The 26,939-nt window shown below is 48.8% G+C and overlaps 8 protein-coding genes across 8 annotated transcripts; 5 read left to right on the top strand and 3 right to left on the bottom strand.

Moving 5' to 3' along the window:
* Positions 1 to 553: 553 nt before the first annotated feature.
* AKAW2_70877A (uncharacterized protein) lies at positions 554 to 883 on the top strand (the record flags this gene model as incomplete). The annotated part of the gene is made up of 1 exon (XM_041683507.1): positions 554 to 883. One exon carries the CDS (start codon positions 554 to 556, stop codon positions 881 to 883), a length of 330 nt encoding a protein of 109 aa, XP_041547761.1.
* Positions 884 to 1,582: 699 nt separating this feature from the next.
* Positions 1,583 to 3,018, bottom strand: AKAW2_70876S (uncharacterized protein; the record flags this gene model as incomplete). Its single annotated transcript, XM_041683506.1, has 4 exons — positions 1,583 to 2,023; positions 2,075 to 2,399; positions 2,460 to 2,764; positions 2,818 to 3,018. The coding sequence occupies 4 exons, from the start codon at positions 3,016 to 3,018 to the stop codon at positions 1,583 to 1,585; spliced, it is 1,272 nt and encodes a 423-aa protein (XP_041547760.1).
* Positions 3,019 to 9,460: 6,442 nt separating this feature from the next.
* AKAW2_70875A (aldehyde dehydrogenase family protein) lies at positions 9,461 to 11,112 on the top strand (the record flags this gene model as incomplete). Its single annotated transcript, XM_041683505.1, has 4 exons — positions 9,461 to 9,820; positions 9,870 to 9,924; positions 9,978 to 10,769; positions 10,829 to 11,112. 4 exons carry the CDS (start codon positions 9,461 to 9,463, stop codon positions 11,110 to 11,112), a joined length of 1,491 nt encoding a protein of 496 aa, XP_041547759.1.
* Positions 11,113 to 13,410: 2,298 nt separating this feature from the next.
* Positions 13,411 to 15,143, top strand: AKAW2_70874A (UPF0187 domain membrane protein; the record flags this gene model as incomplete). Its single annotated transcript, XM_041683504.1, has 7 exons — positions 13,411 to 13,611; positions 13,669 to 13,816; positions 13,868 to 13,952; positions 14,001 to 14,126; positions 14,175 to 14,524; positions 14,573 to 14,746; positions 14,797 to 15,143. 7 exons carry the CDS (start codon positions 13,411 to 13,413, stop codon positions 15,141 to 15,143), a joined length of 1,431 nt encoding a protein of 476 aa, XP_041547758.1.
* Positions 15,144 to 15,704: 561 nt separating this feature from the next.
* Positions 15,705 to 16,295, bottom strand: AKAW2_70873S (uncharacterized protein; the record flags this gene model as incomplete). Its single annotated transcript, XM_041683503.1, has 2 exons — positions 15,705 to 16,110; positions 16,165 to 16,295. 2 exons carry the CDS (start codon positions 16,293 to 16,295, stop codon positions 15,705 to 15,707), a joined length of 537 nt encoding a protein of 178 aa, XP_041547757.1.
* A 281-nt stretch (positions 16,296 to 16,576) lies between these two features.
* Positions 16,577 to 17,036, bottom strand: AKAW2_70872S (DUF167 domain-containing protein; the record flags this gene model as incomplete). Its single annotated transcript, XM_041683502.1, has 2 exons — positions 16,577 to 16,735; positions 16,818 to 17,036. The coding sequence occupies 2 exons, from the start codon at positions 17,034 to 17,036 to the stop codon at positions 16,577 to 16,579; spliced, it is 378 nt and encodes a 125-aa protein (XP_041547756.1).
* A 1,863-nt stretch (positions 17,037 to 18,899) lies between these two features.
* AKAW2_70871A (uncharacterized protein) lies at positions 18,900 to 20,105 on the top strand (the record flags this gene model as incomplete). Its single annotated transcript, XM_041683501.1, has 1 exon — positions 18,900 to 20,105. The coding sequence occupies one exon, from the start codon at positions 18,900 to 18,902 to the stop codon at positions 20,103 to 20,105; it is 1,206 nt and encodes a 401-aa protein (XP_041547755.1).
* A 1,184-nt stretch (positions 20,106 to 21,289) lies between these two features.
* AKAW2_70870A (putative SNF2 family helicase/ATPase) lies at positions 21,290 to 26,596 on the top strand (the record flags this gene model as incomplete). Its single annotated transcript, XM_041683499.1, has 1 exon — positions 21,290 to 26,596. One exon carries the CDS (start codon positions 21,290 to 21,292, stop codon positions 26,594 to 26,596), a length of 5,307 nt encoding a protein of 1,768 aa, XP_041547754.1.
* Between the last annotated feature and the right edge of the window lie 343 nt (positions 26,597 to 26,939).

Below are 26,939 nucleotides of genomic sequence, written 5' to 3'. Positions count from 1 at the left end.
TAGCAAACAACTGAACGCACTCGGTCACATGGGCAATTTCCCCAGTATTTCGCGCCGAGGTACATGCCCACCTACCTTACCTACGAGTTTGAAGCCATGGGCAGATGTGACTACGTGGTGCTGGGCTCTAATAGTGTGGCAGTTGTCAGGTAGAAATTAAAAAGACAGCAGCTTAAGGCCGAAGCCCACCTTCAATCATCGCAACGATGACTACCAGCTGCGCTGGTGCTCGCCAGAACTAACTTTGCGCAAAATAGGATAGCCAAAGCTTTCACCGTCCGGGGGAACAATAGGTAGACTGCAACCGGCTTAAGCTAGTTGGGGATTTTGGTATCATCTGCAACCCAAACTACCAGCACCGGCCGGTGAACTCAGTCACTCAAGGTATTTCAGTGGACGACTTGCGTCACTCTTTTTCCTCTCTGTTGGAGAAGACGTTGCGGGTTGGTCTTTTTTCTAACGGCACTTACTCTGGATAAGATGAAGTCGCTCAGAATCTAATTGACAATACGTAAACCGCTCGCAATCTCCAACCCTATGAAGCGTATCCGCCATGGTCACTGGGCAGTTGACATGCCGGAGTTTATCATCCAAGAGCTACTTCGTACCCACTCAAGCCAGGACCTGTCCTCTTTCATCGACGCCTATTTATGCGAAGTTCTGTCCAATGATGACTAAGCCAGGGGAAGGTGCCACATTCAAACAAGCCCACGTGATCATTGACGGAAAGCAACCAGTTGTCTTTGATCGCAAGCCTAGTCCCGGTCGCACCAGTTCTTTTACTGGTAGAGGTCTATGGTCTGTGCAGTGGAACTTGCTGGCCCTCCAGGAGTGGAAAGGGGGGTACCCCGCAGTGGTCGTCTTCCTCCTTTTCTCTATTTGACAAAAGCAAGATCTGGAAGTACTATGACTTAGTACTTCGGCTTGTTGCGAAAAGATTGCTACTTAGTGGCCTACGTGACCTGCTGTGGCAAGCTCTTCAGCGCCCCCACTGCTTCCTTTTATAAAATGAATGAAGCCTTTGGGGTCATGAGGATAATTATTATGTGATAAGAAGGCCCGAGCTGTGAGTGTGTGCGGGCTACACTGAGGAATCCTTGCAAAGGGGGGTAGTAATATTGTTGTGTGTTAAGTATGTATACTCCGTGGTTGGATTCGGGAGTACGCAGGAGAAGCGGGACTGGATGGGAAACGGTGTAGAATCGGATCAGGCCATACTGGCATCGGAGTTACTACATACTTCGTAGGCGTATGCGAGGCATGAGTGGAGTCGTGACCTCAAAGTAATTGCAGTGGAACCGGTGACCCACTCTGGTTACGGAAGGAATTGGTTGACACTTAATATCGGATAGGCTGAGATACTCGCCAGAGACGGTCGCGTAGTGGTGGGATATTGTGTGGTATATTCATGTTCGTGATGTGTGTTCTGCATACTATAGGTACATGACTCCAGCCTCAAAAGAGTATACATAGATAGTAAGTTATACATGTTCATAACTCAAATCATAACCAGATGACTTCCCCTTGCTGCGTTAAGGGGAATGGAAGAATAGAAAAGGAAAAATACAGAGAGCGTGATACCCTAGACCGGGTTCCTGTTTTCGTAAAATGTGTGTTGCTCCTTGGAGTCACGGGTGAGTGAGGTGGAGGAGACGTCGCTTCCAGGCGACGTATATACCACACCATTATTCTTTAAATCGACGTGGTGCGTCGGGGTTGCAACGCGCGTGTGATTCGACATGACCTGAGAGTTGTTGCTATGGCTGGGTCGCCGATTCTCGGTCCATGTCTCCATCTCAACAGTGCGCAAGACCTCCATACGATCCACCGTGGTATCGCCTTGGTAACTATACTGGCGATCTTCTATCATTTTGGAAGCGCGGGACTGCTTGGATGGTCCAGTGGAAGACCATCCCTTCAACTCCCGGTTGCCGAATGAGGATCCGTAGCCACGGGCGGACGGGAGAAGGTGGGGCAAGACAAATCCGATAAGAGGTCTCAATGCAGGTGCAGATGCACAGATCTAATACAGAGTTAGCCGTGATACGCGCGCATTGGGAGAGGGTGATCATACCAGTGCCAAGTTGATTTCTACCGATCCGGCGACCAGAATAGGCCATCCCATCCAGGTAGTGTCATAGGAGGCCATCATACTCTTCCAGACATATACGGTGCGCACCGTACCCGCCACATTGACAAAGATTCCGAGACCAAAGATCGAAATCACGGCCATCCGCTGCCGGGCAGGCAGCTTCAGGTTCCAGATCAATGGCATCGGGACCAGAGTGCAGAGAAAATCGGTGAAGATGTTGACAACGCTTGCAGAGAATACTGCTGCGCCATAATTGACGCAATGATGAGGATACATTGGCTCCAAGTCCCAAAAAGCATGGATTGGCCTGTTTTATATGACAAGGTGAGTCAATGCAGTGCAGTGAGTGGAGGAACAGGGGACTCACGAGCACTGAAAGATGCTGACCAGCAAAAAGACAATGCAGCACAAGGCCACAAAGATGAAGGAGACGATCACGACAATGTTGTAGATTCGGTACAGTCCCTTGCTCCCCGTTCCGATGAGGCGTTTGCAGAACCACAGAACCGAAAGCTTGGTGATTGAACAGGAGAGGGAAAATGTAATCTGAAATCCGAGGTTGTATTTGGTAACGACAGGTAGCCAGGACAAGGGCACATCCCATACATGCCGGTTCGCACCCCAGCGCTCAGTCGCCAGAGATGTACACGCACACATGCCCACTGCAATAGCCTAGATATTGTTAGATAGACCGGTAACCCATCATATATGCAACTTGGACGTACAAAAGCGATGACGATGAAAAAGTCATCGAGACCAGGTGTGCACGTTATCTTGAAACGTGCGTAAAGGCGAAGAACAGTCACGATGAATGCGATGGAAAGAAGGACGATATTCACGATGTTCACGGCCGGCCCGCGAGTCACTGGGTCGACGTAGTTAGGTGTGGGCCATGTGGCCAGAACCTCGGCCGGGGGGAGTTGCATGTTGGCGATTTAGCCTGGTAGGAGCGAGGGTAATAATAAGGTGTAAGATGGTGGATATTCGTGGCACTGTTGTATGTTGCCGTATTGTGGTCGCAAATGTCGAAACGCGGTCAACCATCAGCAACCCCCAGTCGAACAGTCGAGAGTCGCATTGGCCATCGTCACAGTCAAGATCAGTCTGGAGTGTTGTCAAAAGCGAAGGTAGTCAGCCGTGGCCGACTGATGATACACGAGGGCCAGTGATGTTGACAGCACGAGTGAGGAGGGGAACTAAAGAGATGATATACCACGATGGCGAGTATCCACCCCTGGCCTAGACAAGTTGCGACATAAATGGTCCCTTCGCTAACCATGGACTAGGGAGTTTATTTCTGTGTGTCATTTTGAGTTTAATGGATTTGTTCAATTTCAGATCCAATATCCCGGCCAAGCGGGAAGTCAACTCCTCCAATGAGACTGGAAGCGGACCTCCACCGCAGGCCATTTTATCCAACCGATGGCAAGCAGGAGTCGCAGAACCGAGAATTACCGGGGGTACCAAGCCAGCACAGGGCAATGATAGGCAGATCCATCGACCCGTCGTTCACGGTCTTCTCCACATGCCAGGGGGGCGATCTCAGCATTTTGAGCCATTCGAATGGGCTTGTTGGCGGAAATGTCAATTGGGATTAGGGATCTAAATTGGACCCGGACCAGAAAGTCAAACCAGTTAGCTCGTCTGAAATTTGCGGGCAGGGGGGGCTCCTGGTACAGCAGTCACTCCATCGGGGCAAAGGATATGCAAAGTTAGGTTCTGACTTTGGAGAGGAAAGTTGAGGTGGTATCCCGGGAATGGGGGGAAGAAGACTCCAGCCGAGGCCACTGAGAAGCCCATGGAGAGAAATCTGGTCCTTCAGACAGCGGACGTGAGAGAAAATCAATTGGAGCAAAGGATGTGAGATCCACAATCTAATTACAGGGATGGTAAGGTTAGCGTCGAGCTTCGAAGGGGAAGCCCATTAAGCTGGGCTGATGAGCACGAGCGGAGAGAGTAAGAAAGAGTGAAAAAGAGCAGGAGTCAGTCAGGCTGAATGAGGAAAGACCACGACCAGCAGCGGTGACCCTACCGGAATCCCACTTACTTGCGGCACACCAGTCCCTTCTGGTGCTTAGTTCAAACGAACTAAAGAAAACAATGCTACTGTACTCCGTACTTAGTGGACTCCATTCTGTCGTGGATTTGACTCCCAGCAAAGAACTGGCGCGAGAGCCTTTCCGTTTTCGGATGAGCGCCAGATTGCCCCGCACGCATTTTCCCTCCCAAAATATTCACAGAAAGTCTTCCCCTCACATTTGGCCCGGGTGGATGAACCATCATTGGAAATCCCCTCAGCAAGCATTGAACTGCCGTGGTGGCTTGTTGTGCACCCTGAATTTTCTTTGGTGGTACCAGCCCTACGGAAACTCTTTACTATGGCAATATTAGCACGATCACGATATACTTACTGTATGCACCCCTTGCATGTGCATCACCACCATCGCCATGTTGGAGATGTCCTGCATGACATGGGGAAGGGCTGCACTGTGCATGGCCCACGAGTCATAGGCGGGCCCAATTGGGTAATGATGCGAGACACGGTGGGAATTCGATAAGAGAAAAATTAAATTTTTCAAATTCACACCCAGAAAATTCTGTGAAATTCTTAAGATAGATCATACTGTTCAACCTCCAAGACTCCAAACCACTATTGTCTCCCATGTCCCCATATCGGTGTCTGCTCTGTGCGTGCAAGTGGGCAGCAACAGCCCGAGTTGGTATCTGCACGGTCCTGGCTACTCCTGAATAGCCATTGTGCGATGATCATCCAAGTTTCTTGGTGATTGATGTCATCACTCTGAGGTCTTCATCGATCCAGCCTATATCGGCCAATACTGCTCGGATTGTCGCTGTGCTCCTCGGAGAACAATTGATCGGAACTCTAACCGGTGATCCAATTCGGGCAAACAACGAAATGCCGATTTGCCTCGTCCATTTTCAACTGCTGATAGTGAAGACTCGATTTTCCTCTATCTCTTATTACCCCTTGCCCAAACCAGTGAGACTAACTTTTCTTGATTTCTCTAATTAAGTAATCGATCAGAGAAGGATTGACTGCGACCAATAGTCTGTGATAATCTCCCAGCTGAAGGTACTCGCCAAGGTAGCTTTTCCTGGGTGATCTTCCCGTAACGGGACCGGAATTCCAAAAAGCTCAACACCAGGGCGAGCGGGTGGTGATGATCCTTACCAGCCATGGGTAGTCCTCAAGAGCCCCCGTTCGTGATGGAGATGGAGTCAATACTTTTGTCATCACGTTCCAGAGCGGACCCAGTCTTCCGGAAAGTGATAGGATCGACGAGATTCCTTGGGCACGAATCTAGGCAACACTGGGTGTTTCTGTCCATGGTTCAACCTCGATATCTCGGGAATAACTCGCAGGAAGCAACTAACTTCAATATCTATGAACATCTTTAATATTTCCCCCCTCTGTCCCAGACTTTTCTTCTAGACCCTTGTCTAATCCGCTTCTATGCATTCCCTTTGCCCACGTTCTGTCGGTCGCCGTTTGGGCGGCAGTTACGGTGGTTCCCAGCCCCATAAATAGGACTAGCCGCAAACTTTAACGCGAATGGTGCCGGCTGTCCAGCGTTGATCGCCGCCGGGCTCGAATTGTATGGTTAAACCTGAAGATCCTTGCGGCCGCCTGAATGTAGTGCATCGTGGCTCGCTTTGACCATACATTCCGGGGAACAGAACTGATAGCTGCATTTACGTCTGTCAATGGCTGCTGCCTCATGACTCCTGAATTGAAAGATGGGGTCCGCGCATATATCCCCAGGTTCGAAAATGAGTTTTATGGGCTTACTTCGCCAGCGACTCAGCTACTAACATGATTCAGATACTCAAATGGCCCACTATTCATGAAGCACCCTGTTGTTTCAGCTGCAAACCTACACAGTAGACTCACTTCTAAACAAATCAAAAAGTCTGTAAATAATCCCAACCCCCTTCGAAACCTAGCACCTTGCCATGAACGAGATGAGACGGGATGAAACAACAGAACTGTTGACTTGGCTGCTTCGGACAAGCTTTTCCAACATGATGGATGCAGAGAACGGAGATCAAGATAATGTCACAGATCCATCCGGCCGTCTTCCGCGACCGACCAGACATCCGGCAATCTGCAATCTGCAATATGCTTCCCAGTAAACTGCTCGGATTTCTAAGTTCCTCCTTCCATCCGAGAGCAATACCCCTCGATCCTGATGTTCTTCTCTATACAAACTTCAACAAAACTCTCTCAGACACCAAATATCAGCCTTTACAGTCGACTCTCGCCACATTGAACCTACTCTTAACACTGACAGCCTTGTCAGTAGATCCCGATATTCCGAACGAGGGGTAGATTATGTACTCTTGCCTATTCCGGTTCTTGAAGGAGCGGTTCTCAAAATTGGGTCGGATCCTCAACGGTATCCCGTTTTCGGACCCGAACCTTATCGGGACAATGGGGGACATATAGCCTGTGCCCTGCCAAGATGTCAAGACCCTGTTTATTTCACCAAGGAGCGCCGTCGTATATAGTGTCGGATACTACTAACACTTACTTCTTCTAGATAATGTATGCTTGCTTATTCGAACTTTGCCTATGGCCACGTGTGGCCGGTTTGATATCGATCGACGCAGACTATTCAGCGTGCCAATTCGTGGCAGGCTGATGTGCGGATCTGGTGAGTTGTAGGGTAAAAGCAGAGCTATTGATCGTGGTGCCATGGGTTTTACGCGGTCATATGATCGTCATCTAGCTCCTTGGTTATACACTTATCTCCCTTCAACCTACTATCAATCCCTGCGATGACCCATGAGCATGAAGTACTCCCAGCAGCAAGCAAGAAATCATGATTCATGGATCAACAAGCACTGACTCCCAAGTAGATAGCTTCCCCAAACTCACCTACTGCCTCATAATCATATCCTCATCTCCCTCATCCCCACCAGATCTCCCAAGAAAACCCCTCTAACTTCCTTGGTTCCTATTCCCAACCATCTCCTCTCCACAAACGGATAATGTAGCCACCCACGAAACAGCCCCTCATCCTGCGATCTTCGTCAGCAGTTACAACTCACCTACACAGACCAGCACAAAGCTCCATATAGGCTGAAACACACCAATAAAGCATGTGATATTACAGAACTGCCGAGTTGGTGCTGGAGCTAGAGCTTGAGCTCGAGCTGTCGATCCCAAGCTAGGAGAAGTTTTCCTGAGTCCTGAGCTTGAGATTTGGGCTGGAATTCATGTGGAGTTAGATCAACATATCGGCTCAGCTCCGTCTCAGCTGGGAAAGTCACTGTCGGAGATGTCTGTAGGTATGTAGCTTAGCTTCGGCATTGAGGTATCTCTTTGGGTATTAGGTGGGACATTATAGCTCTTGTTATGACGGATGTTTGCCGAGGGTGTGGGAATGGGGGTTTTCTTACTATGTTTGGGCTGTTTTAGGTGGAATGTTGTCTGCCTGGAGGACTGGATGGTTTTTGGTTGTGGGATTGTGGCTTACCATTTCATTTGAGGGCTACTGCTGTTATAGTACTTCGGTATCGCCCTGATTTTGCCTAAATATCCTGGGTAATATTTACTTTTCAGATGATTCTCTTGTTCGTAGCATTGTCAAAACATTTCTGATATTTTTTTTATCTCCTTCTCATAATAATAATTCTTCTCCGTAGTAGCTCAGCTTTTCATTACTCTAATACATCATCCCCAATTGCACCTCGGACAGAAACGCCAGTGAACACCACGGCATATAACCCGCATATTTAAAGACGCAGTGATGTTAGCAACAGTTCTCGCAAACAAACAGAGTATGATGAACGAAATTCTGACAAAATTGCGCAACTCAACCTACATATAATCTCTACCGGGTTGATTTATAGATACACAACAGCAGTCGATAATCGTGAATCATTCTATCCAAACTGTTGTTTCTTTCCAAGCAGTGAGCCTGAAAGGGTGCTTGATTATATAACTGGTTATTCCTCCTCCTTCGACATCTGAAGTTGATAGATATAGCCCCTACATACTCGTCCTAGACAGGACTAGATGCTTTTTAAAACCTCTGCTGAAAGTGAATTAGTTGAGATACCTGGTCAGCCAGCCAGCCGTCTTTGCAGCTTTCGCTCAGACGTTGCTGTGTTTGAAATAACAAAGTCATAGTATAAACCAGATTGCAGAGTAAGCTAGTAGTAGATATATCTGTCCGGTTGGAGAATTCCCATAACCTCCACTGATAAAGTACTAGGGATACTCAGCTATGATTTGTAAGAGGGAGGAGAGGGAGAATAATGTAATAAAAGAAGTAAGCCAATCTCTGTTATTCTTCATGATTGTATAACAAATCGGTGGCGTACGAGTGCATATATATCTAACATTATGGTAGCCAAGGTGCTAAATAACTTATCAAACTACTAGCTATTGAACACATTCATTGTAGATTTAATGCCTTTGGTTCTAGCCAGTACTGAAGGTGTTTTTCGTAGGTAATAGAGTATAGTGATTTTAATATTGCAGCCAGTAACCCTGTGCCGGATGATATTGAAGAATAGAACTTCTCTACTAGTAGTACTATGCATATTCTTGCCAGAAGATAGATATATTCTACTAGGGATGATAGAGATCAGTATAGTTCTTACTCATACGAATACGTCGTACTGTCTCTATACTGAGTGTGTAAAGGATCTTTATTGGGAAGATTCCCCCTTCCATATTATGAACCGATGCACTTCTTCAAAGGATAAGAAGTCTCTGGTGCATAGCCAGGAGATAGCATTGTGATTTTCATTGACGGTTTGTGAGACGATGCACCGCCTGTATCTCAATAATTGAGAAATAAGTATATGGGGCAGCTGATTCAGTTTAAGGTCAGGGTAGGTAGTTATTATGCAATCTGGCATGGTTGGCGATAAATGAAATAGAGATAAAAGGAATTACACACATACATAACTACGTAGGATATGCTAAGCTTAGCTTGGTGGGGATGACCTTCTGTGGATCCGGATATACGGAATTACCTATTTACGAGATATCATAGGCTCACTCACCAGTTCAATTGCCACGGTGGGCGATCAGCAATAACACTTGCTCTATTTTAACTTGAAATCGATATATCGATGTGACCGGGGTACCTTGGCATTCATATTGGCCGGATATATCTAGTTAGATGGCAAAATATGGTGACTAAGCCGGCTGTTAAGACAGATGCAATCCCGAACACATCATGACTTCCCTCATTTACAATGAAGTTGACCTCGGCTTAAAGATTCGCATATTACGTGTGGTGCTAGAAGGGCGAGCAACGACAGTCACTTAAGCTGTCCAATTGGCGACTCAAAATTTTCTTCTGCTTACTTCAACAGCCCTCACTCATCATGATTCGACCTCTATTCTCCCCCGCACAGCGTAGCATAGCTAAAAAACGACTACTATGTTCGCCTGCAAGAGCACGGTATCTTTTCAGCACTTTCGCAAATGTCATTGATGGCAAACCCCGACAGTCTTCACGAGTCCACCAGGGCATCAATCCATCCAACTGCCAGAAGCTTTGGGATGTTCCCATTGCATCGAGGGATGATCTCCAAAATGCTATCACCTCTGCGCAGATGGCGTTTACCTCCTGGTCAGCCGTATCAGGGTCCGATCGTCAAGCTGCCATCGCTCAATTAAGACATTCTCTTCTGTCGTGTAAAGAAGATATGGCCGAGTTGCTTATGAAAGAAGCCGGCAAACCAGTAAGATGATCTCCTCAGACAGTAGATCGGTACTCACACCATATATTAGAGAATGCATGCGGCCCTCGAAGTTGACCACGCATGTGGCTTTCTGGATTACTTTGGTACATTACACAATTATGCTTACACAGACCACTGGTTAACCCGTCTTTCATAGCAAATGTCAAACTTCCATCCGAAGAGGTCATCCATGAAGACGCCTCCCTCAAGCTAACCCTGAATTACCTCCCCCTCGGAGTTATCGGCGCTATTGTCCCCTGGAACTTCCCATTAGTTCTTGCCATGGCCAAAGTTGCCGCAGCCCTCGCCGCAGGAAATACCGTGATTGTCAAACCATCCCCCTACACCCCCTACAGTATCCTCAAGGTAGCCGAATTAGCCATCCCCATCCTACCCCGGGGTGTATTCCAAGCCATTAACGGCGATGACACGACCGGGCCAGAAATGACCTTGCATCCCGACATCAATAAAATCAGTTTCACGGGTTCAACCAGAGCAGGCAAGCATATTCTGGCCGCAACAAGCAACACATTGAAAGAATGCACCCTTGAACTGGGCGGTAACGACCCGGCTATCATCTTCCCAGATGTAGACATTCAAGCCGTAGCCCAGCAAGTCGCCTTGGGTGCTTTCTTCAACAGTGGACAGTTCTGCCTTGGCAGCAAGCGTCTCTATGTCCACGAATCAATCTATAATGAGTTCCGAGATGCCTTGGTCAATGTCGTGAAGACATGGAAAGTAGGACCCGTCGACGAGGACGTCATGCTAGGACCCGTTCAAAATGAAATGCAATTCAAGGTCGTCAGTGACATATTCAAAGACTGCAAAGCAAACGATTACAAATTTGCTTTAGAGGGCGGCCCCAGCACCGGCCCAGGGTATATCTTCCATCCTACCATCGTGGACCGCCCACCCGATGGATCAAGAATCGTCACGGAGGAACCTTTCGGTACGTGAGCCTAAACCTTCCAAAACAACACTCAATATTAATCCACTTGAATCACACAGGCCCCATTGTGCCTCTCCTGTCATGGAGTAACGAATCCGAGCTCATCTCAAGAGTCAACGACACCAAGACTGGACTTGGATGCTCGATCTGGGCCAAGGATGTGGAAGCAAGCAAGAGGCTTGCGCCAAAGATTCAATCTGGGAGTGTTTGGTTGAATAGCTTTGCGAAACCTCATCCCCAGGGTTACTTGGCCGGTCGCAAGGAAAGTGGAATTGGAGGTGAGTGGGGAATGAAGGGGTTGAAGTCGTATTGCGCGACTCAGACAATGCATCACTACAAGTAATTAATTAGATCCGCGGACCCAAATAGAAATAGGCTGCAGATCCGCCGTTGGATTATATTCACCAAGCCATATGCGATCATAAATATTCAACGAAGGAAGTGACCTCGGACATTCAATCATCCCGTCTAAACATCTAAAGAATACATAGCGGTCCATTCCTCACGAAACTTGACCAGGCGAGTACAACTACTTTGAGCCGAACAAACGAAAACACACAACAGTAAAAATAACCACGATGGAGCCCTCAACCCGAATACAGAATCCATGAAAAAACTCCTCAACACGCCACACTACTACACAAACTGTACAAGCACAGCCCCATTAACGGCTCTATGGTTTTCCACCGGGTAGACTAGATCGAGAGATGTCTGTCACGACGGAAGAACCGAAGAAATTCGATTTCCCGACTAACTAATGCTCCCCCACCTCCTCCCGCTCGGTACCAAAAATAGATACGGTTGTTAGATAGATGTAGATGTACTATGTAGAATTCTTAGCCCGATGTACTGTACTACTGTATTGGAAAGGAAGATAGAAGTGGTGCTGCTATCTATAGATTTTACCTGTTGGAGTCCGGACTGGTTATGGAGTAAATATAGCTGGTCCGGTTGTGAGAGAATCTTGGTAGAGTGGTGGCGAGGGTGTGGATTTATTTGTTCTTTCTTTTCTATTTCGATTTTAAGTTATACTACGAGGTATTGTCTTGGAAGAATGAGATGGCAATTAGTAGCCGACAATTTGTAAATAGGTTGGTGGACCGTGATCAAGGCACAGGTCATCATGAAGCTTTGGTCTTCACGCTTGGTCTTGATCAATTGACTGAGCGGGCAGATGATGAAACATTGAAGAAGTTAGCTGCAGGAATAGTCACTGTCCGGGTGTGACACAGCACTTTACACCTCCGCTTATCAATCAATACGATCATGGTTAGGTTCGGCTGATTTGGGTTACGCTCCTGCAAGATGGTAATGAAACTCGAATACGAGAAGTCAAGACATGCTAATGTCGGTGTCATTTGTCTAGGCTCGGTGAAAGTTGGCTTGGCAAGTAGCCTCGGCTGTGGCATAACAACTTGTACATGCTGTAGAACCCCTTTTGATCGGACCCTGAAGCGTTCGTGGTTAATGCTCGGAGAAAACACACCCCCTGAAATAGCACATGAATAGCACCTGATGAGTCAGTAGCGTGTATTTGATAAATTGACTGATTATCAGAGAATTCTTTGATCTTCGATCTGTGAGGCGATGCGGTGTCTCCGCGCGGGAGGCGACAGGGGTATCGGGTTAATTGCACGGAATACGCCGTTCCTGCAGCGAGGCATACACTGGAGTGAGACTCGGATCGCGATCCTATCGCAAACGGTGCCGTCTTGATTTATCCCCAAGGGGCGTGGAAGTCTGATCCAGATGAGACCATCGGACCTTCGAGTGTGAGAGAAAATGACCTATCTCCAGAGACAGACCATGGCGGACTCAAAGACCTTTCATATTCTCCTGAAAGTCCAGGGTGGAAATTTGATTCTTTGACTGGGTTCGCTTTTGTTTCAGCAGCGAAGCCCAGACGGAGAGAAAATCGACTCGTGCGGTGCCACGAAGGCCTGGCCGCGAGAAGAAGACGAATGAGACCAGCGGATTGACTGGGGCGGAAGCAGCCGTCTGACGTTTTGGCCCGCGTGGCGCGGCCAAACTGCCTGAAACAGGGGGTCTGGACCGCATCCATTATTGGCCAGATGCTCCCAATGGGCGGATCGCCAAGCGTTCCTGGCGGTTGACCCTCGCTATTGGCTCTACCCGGGGTCGCTGTATCGTGTACATCCTGATTCTGCAGCGGGGACACCCTAAAAGAAGAAAAAATAGCAGCAGTCATACGCAGCACCAGTGGCTGTACAGGTACCAGTACACGCAGCATACAATACTGACATACACTTTAGAGTGTATGAACAGTGTATGTCAGTTACACAATGGCAGCAGCGCTCTGAACTTTGTTTTATGGAGCTGCCCCATGTCCAATGCGTGGCAGTCGTTGGTCTGGGATTAATAAGTTTATGTCGGCACTAGATATTAGTTAGTAGATATCCCCATCAGTGAACTCCTGACGCACCGTCCTCTCCCATCGATCTTCACTTCTCGGGAATTTTCAATCGTTGCTTACTACCTTCGTTTATCACCTGTCTCCATTCCCAGGTTGATCTTTCACGTTCGTTCCCCGAAGGCAGGCCCTTCTTTGTTCTTTACCCCCAAACCACCATCATTTTCTCTCCTTTCGAATCTCAACCCACCGATTAATTTTCAGGTCAGAATGGGCGACGAAGCGAGCCACGATAACCACCTGGCACCCACCGCGGACCATGATGTGCCCACTATTGTCCCGGCAAATGAACCCAAAGAGCCACGAGGACGCTTGACACCTCGTCCTTCTTTTCTGGAGAACCTCGCCAGTTCCACAGACAGACAGTTCATGTTGGGAAGACGCAACTCTAGCGAAATCGATCGATATTTCGTATGTTAATATCAGGGTATATTGGGGGGACCACTTAGACTAACAACAGACGTATAGCACGGACCGCGAGATCTCGATCGACACTCCAAATGGCCCATCTTCCTACGAATGCATGGCAGTATCATGCCGAAAATGATTTTACCCCTTGCCTTTGTTGCAGCTTGGTCCACCCTCATTACCCTCATTTCCAGATTTGTCCACAACAGTAGGTTTTTCTTTCGCAGAATGTGACTGAACGCTGACCAATTTTCACTAGTCGGCATCAACGATATTCTTTTGACAGTTACCGGTTTCGTGGTCAGTTTGGCGCTGTCGTTCCGCAGTTCGACGGCATATGAGAGGTAAGTCTGACTCTTGACCTGCACATGGACAGCTGCTAATCTCCATAGATGGGCGGATGGAAGAAAGTACTGGGCGCTCCTCAATCAGACGGCTCGCAACCTTGCACGTACTATTTGGGTCAACACGGCAGAACGCGCAGGAGAGGAAGGCAAGGAAGACTTGCTGGCAAAACTGTAAGACTTTCGCGCTTGCGATTATTCCCATTTTACTAATAAACGCAGGACTGCCATGAATCTCATTCTGGCGTTCGCCGTTTCCCTCAAACATAAACTGCGATTCGAACCCGATGTTGGCTACGAGGATCTAGCAGGCCTGGTTGCACACCTCGACACATTTGCCAAAGAGGCCCACGACCGCCAAGTCGTTCAACCCCCGAAAAAGACGCCCTGGAAATCAATCGGTGAATACCTGGGCGTTTCTTTTGCCGAGTCCAACCCGAGAAAGCTTATCAAGCGGTCCAAGAAACCCTTGGGCCATCTTCCTCTGGAGATCTTGAACCATCTCTCCGCATATGTCGACCGGTGCATCGCCAACAATACTCTCAACGTTAGTCTCCACCAAGGACAAGCCAGTACGTACCCGTCCCGATGTCTTTTAAAATATATCGCTAACTTCCCAGTCACCGCTTTATCTACCCTGAACGAAGTCCTCACCGGCACCGAGCGCGTCCTGGACACTCCACTCCCCGCCGCATACAGCATTTCCATCGCCCAAATTGCCTGGATCTATGTTCTCGTGTTGCCATTCCAGCTCTATGACTTTCTCGAATGGGTGACCATCCCCGCTTCCGTCGGTGAGTATCCCATCCACTCCACGGAATACACTAATCTAACAATATCACAGTTGCCGCCTACATCATTCTCGGACTTGCCTTCATCGGCAGTGAAATCGAAAACCCCTTCGGTCACGATGTCAACGACCTTCCTCTCGACACCTACTGCCGCCAGCTCGCCGTCGAGCTTGACATCATCACCGCCATGCCCCCGCCCAAGCTGGACGAGTTCGGCACGCGCGAGGACAACTTCGTCCTGTACCCTCTCAGCACATCCGGATACCCCGAGTGGAAGGACCGCTCGGTCGAAGAGATTCGCGCCGCTCTGAGGGCCAAGGTAGTGGCCAACTACCCGTCCGCAGCGATGTCGGACGCCGCGACAGTGATAGGGAGTGTGCGAAGCAAGCAGTCTGTTTGAGATAAGCAGCGGTGATGGGTTAAAAGTTTAAAAGCAAGGATGGGAGGGTAGATCGTTTTGATTGATGTTTTGGATGGTGTTCAATAAGCATGAGAGTCTGGTGTTCTGTTTATTATAAAAAAGAGGATGATGTTATGTATGGTTGGTTGGTCGGTTGGGTCGGTCATTCGTTACTACTACTATTACTACTATACCAGGGTTGGTCATTCCATGTGAATATTATTTGGGAATTGAATCTTTTTGATATATCATACTACTTGCTTAACTGGGTATATTATGCATAGCCTGCTATATCCGTACATCGCTTCTCCATGGGCTGAGAATGATGTGGAATGCCACAGACAACAACAATCTTCATATCCAACGAGACCCTTGCTATCACAAGCAGAACCTCGACACACCCCGTCCCAATCGCTAGAACCGTAGGTCCTCCCACTATGCCACCCGTACCGCACTATCCCACAATATAACCTCCCCCCACCCGACAATCCCATCTTAGCCATAACAGACACCAACCCATCAATCCAAATATCATCCTCACCCACACCCAGATCAGATCGATCAAGGAATAAACACCTCCCCCCCCCCCCCATTAACCAACGCCCCGAGATAATTCCCCTTCGCACAGACCCTCCACGCCACGCTGCCCCCTCCTCCCACATCACCACCAGCACCTGATGTATTTGTCGCCGTACTCGCACTCCCTCCAATCCACGAACTCAATGCAGCCACAACCGCCGCCGCATCGTCGCGCGGCACGCGTGTCCATACTGTGCTTCCCAACCCCGCTCCTTTCCCTCCCGTAGATGTCGATGATGCCCACGATGGCCGGGGCGGCGATATCTTGAGTATATCAATGGGGATAGATGTACCCGTTAATCCGAGGAATTGGGAGAGCGCGGCGGAGAGGTAGGTTCGGGCTGTGAGGGGGTCGAGGGGTGTGGATGTGGTGGGGGGATTGTTTATTCTGGACGAAATTAGTCAAATCGTTAGGTATAAGCGAAGAAGGAACGGCACGTACAATTGGAGTTTGAGATATGTCCATGTTGGTGTGCGCGAGGTGAAGTGAATGGTTTTGGGGGTGGAGGAGGAGGAGGATGTTGTGGAGGAGGATTTGCGTTTTGAGGGTGTGGTTGTTGTTGATGTTGACATTATGAGTATTATTGTAGGAATGTGGATATGTGTAGGCAGTCGGTGAGTTGAAGGAGGTAGGTAGGTAGGGAGGAATTTGCGTTGAATTAAACTGGGGATATGCGATGCGATGCGATGCGGGCGGAGAAAGTTGAGAAAAAGAAAAATCCCCCGTGATTGTGATGTCACGGCCGGCGGTGTCGCGCTTGCGGGAGCAATCACCACTAAAGATTGAAGATGAATACCAACTAAATATTTATTATAGGCTCAGCCAGTCAAAAAATATATATGTATATAAACAATCATTTCTGCATAACAGCCCCCTCTAATATCCCTCGCGCCCTCTGTAAATACTCATCTTCGCTGTGCTTCCCAATATCCAGCTCCGAAATAGCAAGGGTCTTTTCTCGGGACTTTAATCCTCGGATCACTTCTACTTTGGATTTGGGGACTTGGAAGATCTGTTCTCATTATCATTAACTGTTTGATATAGATTGAAGCGTGGGTTTTGGGTTCTAGTGGATGAGAGGGAGGTGTACTTACCTGCGCCATAACACGCGACACGGCTGCATTCGCTTCGCCTTTCCTGGGTACTGCTGCGACGCATACATCTACCCTGTCTGCTGTGATAGAGGTTATGCCTTCGCGGTTGTTTGAGGCGTTTGGCTTTACGTGACAGGATATTTGGAGGGTGTAGAGATGGTTGGTGGGTCGGGATTTGGTGGTTGCGGATTGGAGTAGGCGGAGGAGGGGGGTGGACATTGTTGGTTTATGTAAGACGTGTGAGGGTGTGGTGGGGTGTATGTTGGGAGATGGGTTTAATGAAGTGGTGGTGGATGTTTGGAGTAGATGTAAGTAGTTGTTTGGTGGATGATGGATTGCGGGTTAGAGGGAAGTACTAGTAGTATCTATATCTGGGGCCGATTATTGGCTGTGGGATGCGGGATGTATATGGCGGAGATTAGGATCATTTGGTGCCCTACTAACTACACTACTAATAACATTATGTTGCCATTTGCAATGGGAGCTATATTGTTTGTAGATGAATGGGTTACTACTCCATACTATGGTAGAATTGGAACTACTACTGTAGGCTGCCTTATACTGTCTGCTCTCTGTCCTAAGGACTCCAGGCTGAGCGATCAGCTACAGCTACAGCGACAATGTAATAACCTCATATCAAAGCTGATATACACCCAGTGTTACTCCATATAACTACCATCAAACCAATTGTCCAATCCTGGACATACCAAACCACACCTCACAGCCAACTGCTTCACCAACTGCCCACTCCCAGCCTCTTGTGAGGGCATTAACAGCGAACACCCCAGCCTGCAGTACAGAACAAAGACAATTCCGTATTGAGTCACAATACCTAACCCAGCCGCTGCATTCAATCACCATTGAGCCACAGAAGCAACAATAGAGACCCACCCAAGAACAAAGGTCAAGGTATTGATACCTTTGTTACTACGGGGCCCCAGTTTTCAAGGTGGACCCTGTCACAGAGGTAGATCCAGCCTCCGGGATTCTGATTGGCCAAGTCAGATCTATAAGGCTCAGTGACTGCTATATTGGCGGCTGGTGCACTGGGGCACGCAGTCGGATCTGTCATGAGTAGTTCGCAGTCAGCTGTGATTTTAGGGATATTGGCTTAACGATGCTAAATGATGGCTTCGGTAGATGATATGCTTTGCGGCATTGCGTATGCAAAGATAATCCGAATATAGGCATGATTAGGTTCCTTGGATAGAGCTCTGTCTGCTCAATTGCTCATCTTCAGGAGAGACCAAAACGATTGTCAGGGCCGCAGAAACGGCCGTCAAAAGGCACCATATAGAAAACTTCGAAGAGCTCGACAGAGCATCCCGAGTGAATTCCTCTTCTCCAATTTGAACAATGAAGTTCTGCTCATGGGCCATACCCTATGTAGAGCTCTATGCCAGCCCCTCTATTAATCGTATGTTGTTAAATAGACAATGGTCCCCCCGAACACCAGACGACCTAGTCGAATATCTTCCTCTTCTATTCCTCTTGCGAGTTCTCCAGCCAGTTCATCTGCTTCGTGCACAGTCTATCTGTTGTTTCGTGCTTTTCTTCGTTTGAATTCGTTCGTGGATAGTATCAATCTTCAATTGCGTCCAGGTTCAAAGCTCCGTTTCTCTCATACAGTCTTTCGGAAAAGGCTTCCCTTCTGTTGATCGTTCTCAATCAAGAAATTAAGCTGCGTGGCTGTCTCAAGGCTTCGCTGTTCTAATAAGGTCTTTCGGAAAAGACTGCTCTTATCTAAATCGTTCTCAGTCAAGACAACGACATAACCGTCTCTCACAATGGCTATCCTCTCTACTGAAAGCACCAATGCTTTCCAGGACATGTTGAAACAGAACTATGCAATGAGTGAGTATACTTCCGCAGCCGAGATCAAGAAACTAACAGGAACCAGTGCAAGCTTCGTTTCAAGAATCCGTTCAATCTACTTACCGCGAGGCGTGCCAAGCCCAAGCCGACTCTGGCGACTTTACTTCTTTCCACCCTGAGCAGCAAGACTGGTCGTGGGACAATCTGCCGGACATCCTTTATCAGCTCAAGCCCACTGGCCCTAAGAGCAAGATCGAGCCGCCAGATATGCCCTACCCCATTAACGGAAAGCTCCTGCGCGATATTCCCGTCTTGCCTGACCACATTGCCTCCGATGTTGACGAGTTTCGCGTGGAAGCTTGGATGCGTCTCGATAGACGGATCCGTCTCAGCGATATCACCGACCGCATGAGTCCCGAATTTCGTATTGCCCCTAATGCACTGCAGCAGCGCGGCGGACGGTTCAGACAGGCATTCGGCATGTTGGCCTGGGATTCAGGAAACAAGCTGAGTCGCGAGCTTGAGTCCAAATTGATGCAAACCTTGATGGAGCACGGCATTGACCCTAACCTTAATACCACTCGGGGACTTACTCCCGGCTTGATCATTCCAGCCCTGGGTGAAGCTGGCGGACGGATTCCTCTCCCACCTACCTACACATTGGAGAAGCGCAAGAAGCGCAAGCGTTGTATGCGGGCTACTGGGCCCAAGAGGCCTAAGAAGATGCCCAAGGCACAAGAGCAGATGCTTGTCAATACAGCGAAAGAAGCTCTGCGAGTATTTCAGAATGTCGGACCAGCCCCATCTCAGAATGGAATCGACAGCGGGGTTCCTACCAACTCTCAGATCAAACAGCTTATGATGCCCGGTGAAAGTGTGTTCGCCGTTGAGATGCCTGCTCCCGACACAATTTCCGTCCCAGTTACCGCTATCGTTTCTGATGTGGACGAGTCGAATGTCAAGGAGGACTGGCCAATGCTTGATGCGGTCCAGGTTGAGCCACTGTACAAGCTTGTCCCCGCCGAACAGCACTTTGATCAGCCAACTGGGCCACTGCCCGTGTTCCGGGGTGAGGTCCCGGACATGGAACTTCCTGGGACTGTGTGCCCGATGGACCTTGACACGACCTTGGGTGCGAAAAACCCATGGAGCGACGGTTACCAAGTCCTGGAGACGATTGGCCATTGGACGAAGGTCGAGGTAAAGTCAACCCACGGCCTGAAGCCAGGAAAGTCTGGCAATCAAACACTCTTCAACCCATATGAAGAGATGCAGCTCCCGACTCCAACCACGGCGCCGTGTTGTGCAGACCTCAAGGCAAGGCAGCCAACAGGCGGGCTGTTCCTGACGAAGCCGCCTCTGGCCCTGGACGCATTGCCAAACCCTTACCAGGTCGCTTTGTTCAACCATTGCCTCCGGGAGTTGAATGTCGGAGAACGTTATGTCTTCAATCTGCCATTTTTTAGCCCGTGAACAAGCCTCACATTATCGGTCATGACATGGGCCGTTCGATTTGACTGTTTCTGCGGTCGTCTGATGCTTTTTATTTGATTTGTTGTTCTTATTTCCTTTGCCTTTCTTTCCTTTTTCTTTTCTTTCTTTTTACTTTTCTTTCTTTGTCCTTTCTTTTCGTTCTCGTTTCTTTTTTCTGTTTTAATTTTCAATATGGAGAATTCTGGTCTTGTTCAACAGCGAATGAGAGAGGTCAAGATAAGGTTGGGCGCCAAGATGGCTGCCGCGGTTTGGTTTGGCTTTGATTTGAATCTTTAATTGTTCTTGCAGTATTTGTTGCGCGCAGCCGGAAAGGAGTTAACATGAAGCGAATACCCTCGGTGTACTGTTAATTAGTGTTTATTAGGCAGTCAGGCAGAGATAATTAATGCTCCTTCATGCAAAACAAGCTTGCGGTCGCATTAGCCTCGCACTATGTTCAGATGATGCTGTCTGACAGCGTCGCATCCCGGAGAATATGTGAGCCAGGAAGCTTCCTGCCAAGATTAATCTTCATCATAGAGATACCCTACAGCCATATTTGCATGGCATCACCCATATGATGCATCCAAAGGGTCTGAGGGATCGGCGGGTTCCACATACACGGCGATATCTCTCCGACGTCAGGCTCGTGCGGAGTGAGTTGCACGGGTCTCGCCATTACTTGAGTCTATTCATGCAGGAAAGGACCACAGATCACTTTCTATATCAGATTTTCTTCATTTGCTCTTTGATTCCACTTCATCTCCACTTTATACTTCTATACTTCTCCTGCTGAGGGCCCAGATTAGTCATCCTCTTCTTGGTGGGGTGATTACCGACCGCCTTGGCTGCCGGCAGAAACAACTAAAATCATTATCTCCGCCTTATTAGACGCGTTGTTCCTGTAGCCTCGTCGCCTCGTTGTTGCGCGCTTCTCTGCGCGTGCCTTTGTTTTGAATTTCTGCTTATCTGGAAGCTATTATTTCGCTCGCTCATCTTTTTTTACTCTTCAATTCAGCGATCATTTGTGTGGCTGGTGAAATAACCAAGCACCGGAGATGCCATATCCGCCCGGCCGTTTGGAGACTTTCTCAGGCACCGGAAATGGTTTTTTAAGAGTGCTGGAGTATTCTGGAAATCCCACCACTGCTGATATTTAAAGCCAGCTTGTCTGGCCCATTGAAATGGAGCCTGGCGGAGATCCTCTCGATTGGACGGTCGATGAGGTGGTGCAATTCCTATGTCGGAATCCGCAGACACCATGGTCTCGGTCATTATCGCGTGCTCCACGACCAGATCCTGTTACATTTGAAGCTACGCTTCGGGAGAATGAAATTACCGGCGAGGTGCTGCTGCATGATGTAGACAAAGAGACTCTACGGGAAGACCTCGGCGTGAGAGCCCTTGGCCATCGTAGCTCTATACTCATGGCAATCCGCTATCTCCAGCGAAAGAGTCTCAAGTTCCAGGAATCCAGAAATTTAGGCAGTTTGTCTGAAGATCACGTCGACTATGCGAGCCCGGTTGTTCCTCGACTAGACACTTCAGTGTACCGTTTGCCCCCATCCCAGAATGTGACACCACAACGAGAGCCTTATCAGAGTGCTCGTCTTCAGACTCCTTCATCCAAAGTCCCGCCGCAGGAGCCTTCCGGAGATCTCCCCAAAGCTGATCTTGAACGTAGAGCTGATCCTGTGGAGCATCGCAATCCAACCGAGGCTGCAAGCCGTCCTGCTACTGTTCAGCGAACTGAGGAAAACACCCCGTCAACTCCAGAACAACCACCTGGAAGACGCATTCGGCCTGGGGAGGATTTGATTGTCGATGCTCATGGCAAGAAACGAAGAAAGCTCAATCTTAGTGCCTTGGCTCAGGATGAGTCTGATCATAATGTTCCAAAACAGACAAGCAGACCTATAAGTTCCAAAGAGTGGTACATGGGTCCGGAAGAGATGAACGTTTCCGGACTTTTCTATGCTTCTGACTCAGACTACGACCCAGAAGAGAGTGGCCGGACCTTCTCAATGGTCGGCTCCAGACTTCCAACTGGCCAGCGCAGATTTGTGAACCGGAGACTTCTCTATTTCCTCAAGCAGCGGCCTGTCAAGTTAAGCTCCACCCAGTCAGCTTTGGTTCCCTATCGAGACTTGACCAAGCAGAAGAGTAAACCGTCGAAAAAGGAAGTAGTCATAGGCTCTAGCATCCCAAGGGCGTGCACCTTGTATACGGTGGACAATAGCAGAGTCACAGTTACCAAAGACGAACTGCAGAAGTGGCCGCAATTGGTTCAGTCGGAAAAGGCCGATAACGGAGGCGCAAAGGACCATGACCCCTTTGCCTACTTGTTACAAAAATACCCCGCACAGGGCGACGATGGTGGTGACCTTGATACCCTCCCGCTATATGGAGACTCAGGATCAGAGGGAGAGTTCGATGACGACACATGGCAGGAGATTGAGGATGAACGCCAGGAACCATTGCCGCGGCAAACAGCCCTTACATCTGCTGAGATCAAAGCTATCATTGCAAGTTGCATTTCAGAATATGAGAACAAGTGGCTGCAAGATGGAAAGAAAAAGGAAGAGCCAAAGGCACGAAGAATTTGGTTATCTTCCAGGAGAGGCAAAACCACTAATAAACAAATCAAGACATTCACACGCGATATCAATCTTCTAGAACGACGTCTACGTGTATTCACGAAAGCGATAGAGGAAGGTGAATATGCATCCCGAAAAGAGCTACAAGTACAGTGCCGAAGCCTGGAGAACACCGTCATCAACATCCAGAAGCAGAAATGGCTTATATCCGTTCTTGAACTCGAGAAGTGTCCTCCAAAGATGGCTTTCCCTGCGAGGCCTTTGCCTCCTAAACGGCGAAGCATTGACGAGGATGAAGAGTCACTCGGCTCGGAAACCGATAATGGCCCTTTTGATGACGACTCTCTTGAGGACTTCATTGAGGATGACGACTCTGTCGTCGATCGCGTCGAAGATGACGTTTTTCGCCAAAGCCTTACCCCTTCGTCGGATGACGATGATATCATTAGTCCTTCTGGACGAAGGCGAAAGCTCAGGGCTAGGGCTCATCCTTTCGTCGTGTCCAGTTCTCCCTCTCCCCCGCCAATTCCTGAAGGGCCAATAGAAACTATTGATCTGACCGGCGATGATCCACTGTCTGAAGAGGATGACTTTACCGTCGAGACCCCCCCACTGAACCCAGCGCGACAGACGCCGCAATCTGAACGTGTCTTATCAAGAGACATATCTCCTGCACCAAAGCTTCCTCCTAAAGTGTATGTCGAGATACCGAGTGTCGAGATACCGAAGACCGAAGTACCGTCACCATCGGAACAAGACGGCACCGCACAGTCTGCAAATTCCGCGAGGCCTCAAATAGATAAAGTAGTGGACCTACCCGAGATCAACGATTTTGACAAACTGAAAGGTATCGCTTGGAGGCTCCTGGAAGAGCGTCATGACCGTTGCAGACTCCTGGCAAAGTTGATAGCATCACTGGCAGATGAAGAACGACAGAGATTGACTAGGATAGTTCCGACATATGACGTAGAACGCCTGCAACACCTCACAAACCATGCTCTGAACAGACTGTCTAAAGGCAAGGACACATTGCCTCATTCGAAACCTGATGAGGCTACTTTTGTCTTGCGCATGGCATCACTCTTTATTTCATGGATGAATTGCGCTCATTATCTCGTGAAGGGCTTCCCAAAAGCCCATGTTTTGGAGGCAAAGGCGCGTATCACGGATTTTCCCGGGTTTTACAAGGAACTTTCCTGCCGCCTGGATGCGTATCAAACCTGGGATTTAAGCCGGCAACAGACCGCCATGGCTGCTTTTGACTCACCCCACAAGAAAAGGAAACGTGAAGTGAAGGAGAGCCAAGCCGCAAAAATGAATCAAGAAAACGCCAAACTTCGAGTTGCTGTTCAAGAGAGGTTGAGGCAGAAGCTTGAACGCAAATTGGAAAGCATGGGTGTCAGTAATACTGATGCCACTCGCCAGGCTGTCAGCTTTGGTGATCCTGTCATCTACTTGGACCCTCATATCGGACAGCGTGTCAAACCTCATCAACTGCATGGCATCCAATTTATGTGGCGAGAGCTGACTGAGGATGGTGGAAAACATCAGGGCTGTCTGCTGGCTCATACAATGGGCTTGGGTAAAACGATGCAGGTCATCTCCCTCCTTGTGACTATAGCTAATGCAGCTGTCTCTGAGAACCCTTGGATAAGGAAGCAAATTCCAGATGACCTCCTTCGATCCCAGACCCTTATTCTGTGTCCGTCGTCACTGATCGAGAACTGGTACGAAGAGTTCATCATGTGGACACCTAAAGATTCAGCCATCGGGCCTGTGAATAAAATCACCAGCTCGGCTTCTCTGTCGGAAAGACTGGATACTGTGGCCTCTTGGAATGAAGAAGGCGGAGTACTTCTTATCAGCTACGACATATTTCGGACATGGATTCATAATAAAGAAACAAGCAAGAGAGGCCAACCTCTTACGGAAGAGCAGCACGAGAACATCAAGAAGTGGCTTCTAGAAGGAGCCAACATCATTGTTGCCGATGAAGCTCATAAAATGAAGAATCCCGTTTCTGGAATTACTCTTGCGGCCATGCAGTTCCGCTCTCAAAGTCGCATTGCATTGACGGGTTCTCCTCTTGCCAATAACCTTGTGGATTACTTTACTATGGTCAATTGGATTGCAAAAGGCTATCTGGGAGAATTTACAGAGTTCAAGGCTAATTTTGTAGAGCCTATCGAGGAGGGGCTGTACGTGGACAGCACACATAGCGAGCGGCGGCGGTCTCTTGTGAAGCTTCAGGTCCTGAACAAGATCCTTGAACCAAAGATCAACCGAGCTGATATCTCTGTCCTCGAGGGCAGCATGCCTCCCAAAGTCGAGTTTGTCATCACTGTTCCGTTAACGGCTGTGCAAAAGTCTGCATACGATCTATACGTGCAGTCAGTTCTAGAGGGCAGCGAAGACGTTAGCAGGATGAAGCTACTGTCTTGGCTTGCCGTTCTGGGTCTCTGCTGCAATCACCCGGCTTGCTTCAGAGATAAGCTACTCAGCAGAGCCAGCGAGGCTCAGAAGCTCGATAAAGTGCTAGACGGCGCCGCGATTGAACCAGCCCCGGGTGACGAGCCTATCACGCAGCTGGGTCTGGACGTTGAAACTCTCGTTTCAAAACAAGAACAGCTCTTCTCCACTGTTCCTGACATGGGCGCCGCAACACTATCCTGTCGAGCCGAAATTCTGAACCGGATCATCGCAGAGTCTGTCCGGGCTGGAGATAAGGTGCTTGTATTTTCCCACAGCATACCTACACTCAACTACGTCGAGAACGATATCCTCAAGGCGTCTAATTGGAAATATTGCCGTCTAGACGGAAGCACTCCAATCGCCAACCGACAACATGCCACCAAGCTATTCAATCAAGGGTCTGCGGAGGACGTATACCTGATCTCCACCCGTGCTGGCGGCCTCGGCCTAAACATCTTCGGTGCTAACCGTGTCATCATCTTCGACTTCACATTCAATCCAGTCTGGGAGGAACAAGCCGTCGGACGTGCCTACCGCTTAGGCCAGAAGAAGCCCGTCTTCGTCTACCGATTCATCGCAGGCGGAACTTTCGAAGAAGTCATGTACAACAAAGCCGTCTTCAAAACCCAACTTGCCTTCCGTGTCGTCGACAAGAAAAACCCAATCCGCTTAGCCACCAGGTCCCTCGGAGAGTACCTCTTCCCGGCGAAGCAAACACCCCAGCAAGACGTGACAGAATGTCTCGGAAAAGACCCAGAAGTCCTCGACAGAATCATCCGCGCAGACGCTCAATCCGATGAAAACCAGCGACTAATCCGCAAGATCAAACTCACAGAGCTGTTCCAAAAAGACGACAACGACAAGTTGACCGAGGACGAGAAGAATGCTGCCCAGCAGCAACTCGATGACGAGCGGCTAAAGCGCACCAATTACGAAGCTTATCAAAAGATGATCATCGAAAGACAAAGAATTGTCTTAGCACAGGGATCCGCGCCTTATGGCCTACCTCCACAAGTGCATTTCAGCCCACTACCGTCTCAACGTCCTCCACAACCATTCACCCCTCAGCCATCGGCACCTGCACTCCAGCCCACCATCCCAGCTAGTGCACACAATGTCGGCCCTCCAGCTCTGGCTCCAGATACGAGCATCACGCAACAAGCTCCACAGACACCTGTTGCGATCCCCGGCCTAACGATGACCAATTCTGACCAATCTCATGCCCACCCTCATCCTCTAAGCACTCCAGTAACGCCTGGAAATAGGACTCATTCCAACACCTCTGCTACAGCTACATCAGCACGACCTACTTACGGCGGCAGCGGCGGCAGTACTACCGAGAACTCAAGCGCAATAAGAGATCACTCAGAGCCACCGCAAGATTTGCAGGACCAGAATAAGCCGAGCTGCAGGCCCCAGTGAGGATTTCTCTACTACTATTCGTTGCACATAATATCAATCCTACACTCCGAATCGCAGCAGAAGACTACCATTTCTCATTAGAGTACATATCTGACGCCCCGATGCAATTATCTCCCTTCCCAGCGAGGAAGAGATGGCATACCATACCCTACCTCCCATTTTTTGTCCCTATTTGGCGTTCCCTTCAAGATTGTATTGTATTAGCGATTTGCACCTTTATGCTGCTGCTGCGGCGGCGGCGCGCTCACTTTTCAACTACTTCTTTTTCTATCTGTATCTTGTGATCTTACTTACATCGGTCTTTTCGTTTTGCACATAGATTTTGATGAGAATGATGAATATG

This window comes from Aspergillus luchuensis, chromosome 7 (assembly GCF_016861625.1).
Source record: "Aspergillus luchuensis IFO 4308 DNA, chromosome 7, nearly complete sequence".
Taxonomy (NCBI): domain Eukaryota; kingdom Fungi; phylum Ascomycota; class Eurotiomycetes; order Eurotiales; family Aspergillaceae; genus Aspergillus; species Aspergillus luchuensis.
The sequence above is the reverse complement of the archived record's forward strand: the minus strand, read 5'-3'. Positions and strand labels throughout refer to the sequence as shown.